The 9,214-nt window shown below is 53.8% G+C and overlaps 1 protein-coding gene across 1 annotated transcript in view; it reads left to right on the top strand.

Moving 5' to 3' along the window:
- Positions 1-9,214, top strand: part of WDR60 (WD repeat domain 60) — a 40,726-nt gene that overhangs the window by 30,134 nt on the left and 1,378 nt on the right. The window contains exons 19-24 of the mRNA XM_006904460.3: positions 53-177; positions 580-631; positions 1,862-1,922; positions 4,475-4,574; positions 4,761-4,892; positions 6,684-6,907. Of these exons, the coding sequence (XP_006904522.1) occupies positions 53-177; positions 580-631; positions 1,862-1,922; positions 4,475-4,574; positions 4,761-4,892; positions 6,684-6,907 (694 nt within the window). The remainder of the gene's footprint in view (positions 1-52; positions 178-579; positions 632-1,861; positions 1,923-4,474; positions 4,575-4,760; positions 4,893-6,683; positions 6,908-9,214) is intronic.

Here is a 9,214-nt window from a genome sequence, read left to right as displayed (position 1 = left end):
GTGCTCTCTCCCTTCGCTGCTCAGGAAGGTGCGCGGCCCCTGCCCTCCGGGAAACCCGTGAGTCCAGGCGTGAAGTGCGCGCTCCCCGTTTACAGCCGTTTCTCTGTCTCACCAGAAATGTCGGGTCTGTCGTTCCACGTCGCCTCCTTGGATGAGAGCGGGGTTCTCAACGTGTGGGTGAGTGGGGTGCGCTGTCATGGCACGCACCAGCCCTGTGGCCGGCTGGCGTGCAGCGGTCGGGGGAGTGCGGGGAGTGCCCCAGCTGAGACAGGGCACCAGGCAGGACTGGACCACGGGGGCTCGTGCGGGATCCGGGGGAGGCAGGAGCAGTGTCAGGGCTGGAGGGCGAAGGGCGTTAGAAGGGCCGGCAGATGGTCCCCGAGGGTCTGGCCATCGGCCACTCGCAGGACAGAGTGAGAGGTCGAGAGAAAGGGGTTCCCACATTTAACATGCTGGTTCTGAGGTCAGCGATTATGCTCGAGCCCCTAGTCCAGCATGCTGTCTTAATCAGAGCTGCGCTTTGCTTAGTTTCATAATTATAAAATGTATTAATATTCATTTTTGATATTCTGTTTTTAGGTGGTTGTTGAATTACCAAAGGCAGATATTGCAGGTTCAATAAGTGATTTAGGTAACTATTAAATAAAAAACTAACTTTAGTCGATGTTTGCTAAGGTGGATAGATTAAAGATGCCAGTGACCACTGTGAGAAATAGGAGGTTAGCTCCCGAGAACTGAACATTAACGCTGCATATTCATAACTCTCAGTCATCGCACGAGCACCTCGGGCAGTTACGGGATGTTTTGGCTGAGTGTTTTTATTTCAGTGAGGTTCAGTAAGTTGTATTTCTGGCTGCATAACACCGTTCTCTAAATGATAGCTTGGGGACATCTCGGATGGTTCCGAGCCCTGTCTGTGTGCGTTAGATAAGGGGCCGGTCAAGAACTCGGGTCTCGGTTAGATTAGCCAGCACCGTCTCTCCTCCACTCGTGGATGCAGCGTTCTTGGAGCAAGCCAGGCCAGTCCTAAGTGCCAGGAAACAAGGGTGACGAGATAGGCACTGCCTCCAGGAGATAGGTCGGCAAGGGTGCTCGTCAAGGGCCTAGGGCCCAGGTCAGCCTCGACCTCCCAGGGAGGTGACCTCCAGGCCCCCGGGGAGGTGACTTCTGGGCCCCCGGGGAGATGACCTCTGGGCCCCCAGCAGTGAGGAGGAGTGGGAGGGCCATGTGAAGTCTATGAGCAGAAACCCTGAGCGCGCTGGCATCAGCGACAGCTGTGATGGGTACCGAGGCTGTATCAGCAGCGCCGTGCTGTGTGGACAGTCACTGCAGATGCAGTTTATTTACTTCGTTTAAGGCAGTAGCTTGCCCAGAATTTGGGTTTTAATATACACAAATTTCTAGTTTCCCTCTTTGCAGTAACTATAAAAAAAGGAGGATGATATTAGGACCAGACAAAGGAGGCAGAGCCCATGGACGGCCGAGGGGTCAGAGCTGTGGCTCACTGCTTGGGGAGGTTGTGAGGAGGGTGGGGACGCCAAGTGCGCAGAGCAGGCAGGCGGTGATGGGGACGTCCCCCATCGTATGCAGCCATGCACTTCTGCTGGGGCTCGAGGCACCTTAAATCCTGACTGGTTTTTGCGTAGTGCGCTGTGCTCATCTTATGAAATCTGAACAGGCCAGGGTTTCTTGGTCTTGACTCCACCAGCCTTTCCCACAGGGCCCTGAGCCGCAGGGTCGTCACCCCAGGCGGTTTTCAGGAGCCCTTCCTGCGTCAGGAAGGCCCCTCCTCATTCCCGATCGGAGGCTGGAAAGGGGGGCCTGGCACCTGTGACCAGACTCAGGATTTCTCCGTTTGCAGGGCTGCTGCCTGGAGGGAGGATAAAGTTAGTGCACAGTGCTGTGATTCACCTGAGTGACAGGTAAGACCTGCCACTTCGAGCTCAGCCATCCCCTGCTCAGGTTCCAGGACCGTTTCCCACAGAAGGCGGTGGCATTGGCGGCGTCATGCGTAGTCGGCGGATGGTCAGGTTGGCAGTGAGGATCCAGTGTTCTTGCTAAACAGTTTATAATGAACGAGTCAGTGTGAAAATACGGTTGCCAAGTATAGAGCTGACATTTTTTTTTTTTTTGGATTAAAATATTTTCCATCTTACAAATTGGTTCTATTTTGACTATTTTTCACTAATTATTAATACAGCCCTGAACTTAAACATAGATAAGTTTCAAAAACTGGAAACATTGACATGAGAGTTTAATTCAGAAGTTTCAACTTCTGCTTTTACTCATATAACTTAATATGACAAAAAATCTTAAACGTACAAATATAATTTATAGTACTTATATGTTGCATGTTAATTTCTGGAAGAAACCTTTTCTTGTCATTTACTGTAGTCAGGGGCTAACTCTCAGTATGAGATTTACCTTTGAAAAACATTTGATGTTAGCCCGAATCCTACTTATCAGCCACAGTACCTGTGGGCAGTGATGAACTCGTACCAGCGTCCAGATGGCAAATCACCTGCAGTTGACTTAAATGCAATTAACACAGCGTCGGTTATGTATAAAAACTTGAGTAATGTAGAGAGCCAGCCACAGGTGCTGCCTGGGCCAGCCTCAGAGCCCTGCAGCGCCTGCAAGGCCACGGGCGAGCACAGCGGCTGTTGCAGGTTAGCTCCCTGCGGAGTTTAGTGCAGGGAGGTCTTCGTGGGGACCCCTTAGGATCGGCGCCTGGAAAGCAGGGGAGGCGCAGGCTTGGCTGTGAGCTGTCACGCAGGCCACAGACAGCCACCTGGCCCCGGGAGCGCCAGCTGGAACGGCTCTCCAGGCGTCCTCGCCAGCCTTCGTGCCCTCTCTCCATCAGTCACTGAACTTGAGAGTCCCCAGAGCGAGTGTGACCTTGGGTGGTGGCATGTTGCCTTGTCCACTGTGGATGTGTCACATGCATGGATTGCTCTGTTGGGGCATGCATGTGGCATGTGGGATCTCGGGGGGGTGACATTGGGGGATGGAGTGAAATTGTGACTTCTTGGAAGGGCGACACCTGAGGTGGGACTTAGGCACGGAGCGTGCTCTGGGCAGAGGGAGCAGTGCATTGGGCACCCCGAGGCGTGAAGAGGCAGGACACATGTAGGAAAATGCCAGGAGATTTGCTGTCGAGAGGTTTGGGGACGGGTCTGTGGCCAGACGCTGAGTGTTTGCTGACCCGAAGGGTTTGACAGTTCTCTTGATGGCTATGTGGAGTCTTTACAGGATTTAAGGCAGGGAGTGGCAGGTCTCGCTGCAATTGAGAATGATCAACTTGACAATGATATAAGGTTGGAACAGAGGAAGGGAGGCTGTCATGCTGGTCATTGGAAATGTCAGGGTCTGAGCCGAGAGGACCGTCATGGGTGTGGGGTGGATTTCAGTCACAGGGCGTAACTGACGGTGCGGGTTCCAGGAACAGCGAGAGGGAGGGGCCTGCCTCATCAGGTGTCTGGCTGGGCTTCCGGGTCCCACCCCCGAGATGAGGACTGAGAGGGAAGGGGAGGGCCATGGCGGCTGCTGCAGTAGGATGTGGTCAGCCTGGGGCGAGTGTGTGGTGTGCGTGGCGGTGCGGAGGCAGGCAGCCCTGCAGGAGGGAGCTGGGCTGCAGGCCCAGACCTGGAGTCCCCAGCAGACAGGGACAGGTCCTGAATGTGGTGTGAGAGAGAGTGGCTGGCTTCCTAATGGTGACAAGGGAGGTGGCCCTCTCCTGTTACAGATGCATGCACTAGGTAAGGCAGAACACTGACAACAAACTAAATAGAGTTTTTAAAAAGACAGGAGAATCCGTAAGGCTGGAGCTAGGAGTCAGCGGCCAGCTTCTGCGTGCTATGCAGACCAGGCTCTTGGGCTGTCGGCTCCAGCTCACACAAGACCAGTGGTGCCTTGGGCTGGCCTCAGGCAGGGCGCGAGGAGCGAGGCCCCTGCACAGGACGGTGGCACTCACTGCCCCTGTGGGCAGAGTGGAAGATTCGAAATCCCACTCGGGGTTGGCAGCCGCAGACAAGTGGCCCCCACAGGCGCACCGTTGAAGCTCAGGGACAGCTATCTGGGGAGCGGATATGTCCGCAAGCTGGGCTCACAGGGCTCACATAGGAAGGCCCACAATGAGAAATTCCAGAAACTGCACGCGTGAGGAAGCATCACTGTAGCACAGCAAAGAGGATCAGCATACCGAGAATGAGATAATCATGCGATCTAAAAGACAATTCTAGAAATGAAACTTATCCGTGAAATTTAACAGGTAGTGAATGGTTAGATTAGACCTAGCTGAAGAAAGAATTAGTGAACGGGAGGATAGAGCTGAAGAAATTATTGAAAGCACAAAGAAATGAGAAATGGTGAAATGTGACGTGGCCTCCGACATGTCTAATGACACGTGGTACGTGGTCAGTGCGTTATCACTATCCTTACAGTATCCCTGTCCATCTTTGTATTTTTTTTCCAGCCTTTCCCATAAAGGTCATGAACTTTGGGGGGCCATACAAACCCTGAATGTTAAATTTCTGCCTTCGGACCCTAACCACTTTATTGCTGGCACCAACATGGTGGGTAACATTTTAAATTTCATTCTGTGCCTCCTCTTTTCTAGAGTTGCTTGACAGATGTCTTCATTAGAGGTTAACTTACTGTTTGCTTTTATTATAATGTCATTTAAATTGTTTCAAGAAAAATAGCTGAAGCCAGCCTTGTGCATAACCCTGTTTAGTCACCATTAGTCTTCCTGTTACTAGGGTCTTATAAGCCATGGCACCAGACAAGACTTGAGAGTGTCTCCCAAATCGTTCAAACCCCAGCAACACAGTATGAGACCAGTAAAAGTGAACGTGATTGACTTTTCACCATTTGGAGAGCCAATATTCTTGGTAAGACCATCTGTTTTCAAAGCACCAGTTCTGTTTGGGCGGCAAAACTCTGGCCGTGACCGACATGCTGGAGTTTTCAGTTGTCCGGTTACTGGTGCCCATCGGGGTGGGTGGCTCTGCACCCTCGCGCCTCCGTCTCTGAGGGTCCCATCTGCGTACGTCATTCCGTGTGGCTGCTGAAAAGGTCCCCTTAAACTTCTTATTCTGACGTAATTCCCATCTCATGGAAAAGTTACAAGGACAGCACAAAGGATCCCTGCGTGCCCCCCCCCATGTGGGCTCCCCGCACATCACCCCCTTGCCACCATGCTCTGCCCTGTCCTCCCGGGTGTGGATTCCGTACTGGAACTGTCCGAAGGGGCCGCAGCCACTGTCCACTCTCGCCCCCGCCCCTCAGGAGTCAGCCAGTGCTGGCCTGCCGCCCGGTCTGCAGGTCTGATTGGGGTTCTCGGCCGTCCATTCATTCACGTCCTTTATGAGCAAGGTAATGTCCCAGGCCATGTGCCTCAGTCCCTTACTGTATCTCTTCAGCCCCAGACGGTCCCTCAGGCTCATGACCTGGACACTTTTGAAGGGCGCAGTGTGCTCCTGAGCTTGGGTTCGGGTGGTGCATTCTGACCCACGTGTGCTCCCTGGATCAGGTGAAACCCCCTCCTGTGGAGTCCCCGTCTCCCCCTTCTGATGCACGAGCATCTTCTGGGGGGACAGGTCTGGCCGCTGCTTACACCCTCCTGTCACCCATCCTCCCCTCGGCATCCACCGTGATTCTTGTCAGCATCTGTTGTTGGCGTGATGCCGACGGCGGCTGTGTGACCCCGTTGCTGGTCTTCTCCCCTGGGTGGGCGTGTGGCACATCAGCATGGACACGTGGCTCCTGTCTGTCTTCAGTGCCTTACGATCACTCACTGACTTGGTTCCGCTGGCCCGGGGCGTCCTTGCAGCTGGTCCCCATATCCTACCAGCATCACCCTGTAAGACCTTCTTTGCTTTCTGGTACAAAAGCCCAGGAATCAGCCACTTCTCCGAAGACTTCTGGCTTTGTTAGGAAGAAACACCTAGAAAGCAGGTTGCGCGCAGTGAGAGGTACAGGCGTGCGGGACACAGCGTCAGCTGCAGCCCGCACCCAGGCCCGCACCTGCACCCCAAGCCGGCTCTCCCGGGCTCCCCGGCCCCTGCAGCAGGGAGCCTGGCCCGGCCCCGGGTTTGCTTGGCCCTGGAGTGCACACAGCCTCCCGGTCACCCTCGTCTGTGCTTCTGTTTGAGTATGCGAAGGATGAAGTGTACTGAGTAAAAAGGAATTAGAAGCTTCTTTTTCTAAGCTGAGAATTTCATCTTTTACTCAGCCAGCTAAGTTTTGTTTTGTGGAAATTCCAAGCCATGAGGGTGTATGACTATGTTATTAATGCAAGTGTATGTAACGTTTTTTAAAGACAGCTTATTTATTTTCATGGAGGTAATCTCAGTGGCCTGTGCGTGAATCAGTGATACTCAGCTTTGTTAAAAATAAACACCTCTGTACATATTTACTGAATTCGTTGACCGTTAGCCATTTTGGGGAGGAGGAAGAGGTGCAAAATGGGTCAGAATCTCCAAGGTAAACGTTCATCTGTGCAGTTTGTGAGAACAGATTTCATGTTATAGTTTTGTTGGAAAAACAAAAATAAACCTTTTTTTTTTTTTGCTGTACAAACTAAAGATAGCTAATGCTCATACACATTTCCCTGGCTGCTGAGATTGGGTAAAAAAGGATAAAGAATCGGGATCAACACCCCCACTCCTCCTGCCCCACAGGCCGGCTGTTCTGATGGGAGCCTCCGGCTGCACCAGCTGGCGTCCGACTACCCGCTCCTGCAGTGGAGTCACAGCACTGAGGGCCACGCCGTCACGGGCCTGCAGTGGTCCTTAACAAGGCCTGCCGTGTTCCTGGTCCAGGATGACGCATCCTGTGTTTATATTTGGGACCTCTTGGAAAGCAGTTTGGGTCCCGTGGCCAAGCAACTCATCTCTCCAGACAAGTAAGTACCATTTTCATACTTATAAATGTAACCAGTATTTTAAAAAACAGTTTACACTGTTTGTTTCTCATTTAGTCCAGAATGGCCTACAGATTACAGAATTCATACCGTTTCCCCATCGTTGGCGTTCCATTTGCGAGCTCCTCAGCTGTGCTCATTTCCCAGTGTGACATGTTCAGTGTGAACCTGAGGGACACACGAAGTCCCCTGCCAGCTTCTGTCACGTGGGGCTCAGCGGTTCGGTGTCACATCGAGGGCGCCCCTGCCCAGAGCAGCGTCGCCGCCACGTGTCACGTGCCTCTGTGTGGGTTCACTGACAGCCACCCATGCGGACGTGGGGCGTGGGTGTTACCACGGATGGGCTTTCAGTGCCTCTTTGTCTTGTGTTATTAATTAGAAGTTGAAATATTTGTCACAGCTTTCATCGTGAAGGGTTCTCTCTTGACCCTGTTTTGTCTATCACCTGTCGTTTCCTTGAGATTTTGCATTTCAGTAATTCTCCTCCTGTGAAGGCTTGTAATAACCTGGGGGCACGGGGGACCAACCAACTGTAAAAGTAATCAAAAACAAAATACTCTGGCACAATATTAGAGACATACCAGTAAGATCTGAAAAAAATTAAGAATTGCATTTATTTAGTTCAAGCACTAGGTATATACAGTATTTTAATTATTAAAAAAGTACATCGTCAAAATCCAGACTGATTTACGTATAAACCCATAATACACCTGCAGTTTATTCCAAAAAGTTCATCAGTTGATCAATAAGACACATGTTCACCGAGCATCAGCTGTGCACCTGGCCCCAGTGCAGGCACCAGGGTACACAGTGAACCGGCCATTGGGCACGTCCTCATGGGGCGAGGGGGTTGACAAAACAAAACAGAGTGAGTAAGCAGGCCCCACAGAGTGAGACCAGGAGCGATGAGCCGGGCGGGCCGGGGGTGTGGGCAGGAGGGGGTCAGGACTTCAAATGGGGCAGGGAAGGACAGTCTTACTGGGAGGGGACATGTGGGCAAAGACTTGGGAGTGGGGGTCTCAGGACAGGCCAAGCCCGCCAGGCCTGGGGCAGACTGCCTGGCAGGGGCCAGGAGGGGGGCCGGGGCCGGGGCCGCAGGGCCCTGGCGGTCAGTGTGTCTGCGTCTGGGGAGGGGCAGCTGAGCTAAAGCCGCTCCAGGCAGGAACACTGCCTCGGCAGAGGGAGCCGGGGAGAGGCTTGTGGTGCGACCTGACGTCGTGCCTGGACACCTGTCTCAGGGCTAGCCACGGCATCAGAGTCGGAGGACCAGCATTCCCGGGAAGTGCTCAGTTTCCTGCAGCTGTGAAGAGAAGCAGAAGAAACTCATCGAGTTTCAAGGACAGAGGTGGGGACAGAGGGAGCATTCGCCACTTGCAGGATTGAGTGAGAAGCCCTCTCGTCGAGGCCTGGGAGCGGGTAGGTGGCCAGCGGCTGGGAGAAGGCGCTGCTTTGGGCCACTGCGGGATGGTGGCCACGGGGTGTAGAGCCCGGACCTGGGGTGCGTTCTGCCCTTGTTGCTTGAATTCTGTCCGGCTCACAGATCCCAAGCACGTTTCAAGTGGCCAGCGATGGTGCCCGTTGCAGTTTCTGGGTCTGCTTTAATGTCCAGGCACAGCTCAGCGACGAGCCGTCCCCTTGTGCCTTGCACACCAAGCCCACGTCCTGGTCCCCGTGCAGGGCCACCTCTCTGTCTGCCACCTGACACTGCTGTTTGCAGTCGGTGGCAAACTGCCGGTTAAGTACCGTCACACAGCCGCTGGCAGACACCCCGCTCGCATTCACACCAGGAGTGGAATGGCCGCATTAAAGTATTCAGTAGTTGATGAAAATTCTGACTTGTACTTTTCAAGCTTTGCTCGTTGTGGTCTTGTGAGGGCTGACCTGTCCCCCGCCCCCGCACCCCGAATGCTGTGGCTTCTCAGAGCTGGCCCACGATGGTGTGGGCCGCCCTGCCTCAGAGGGGCTCGGCCAGGACCTGCCGGCGAGGGCAGGCGTGCAAGCGCCCTGCGCCTGCGTCACCCGGGCCTGGGAGGTGGGCACCTGGGGTGTGGGCACATGTTTATAGAATGCCGGCAGCCGTCAGGCCTGGACGCTCCCGACCTTGCAGAGAAGACGGGAAGGGTGTGGGAGGCGGGGTTGTTACAACTGTCACCAACATGTGATCACATGATCCCTGAACACCCTGGGACCGCCGACTGAGTCAGCAGGGTTGGGGACCAGGGAGGCCTCCCGAGTGACGGCGCTGAGCTGAGTCCTAAAGGGCAGGTGGAGGTGACCAGGGGGAAAGAG

Source organism: Pteropus alecto, unplaced genomic scaffold, assembly GCF_000325575.1.
Source record: "Pteropus alecto unplaced genomic scaffold, ASM32557v1 scaffold320, whole genome shotgun sequence".
Lineage (NCBI taxonomy): Eukaryota > Metazoa > Chordata > Mammalia > Chiroptera > Pteropodidae > Pteropus > Pteropus alecto.
This window is presented reverse-complemented; position numbering and strand designations above follow the sequence as displayed.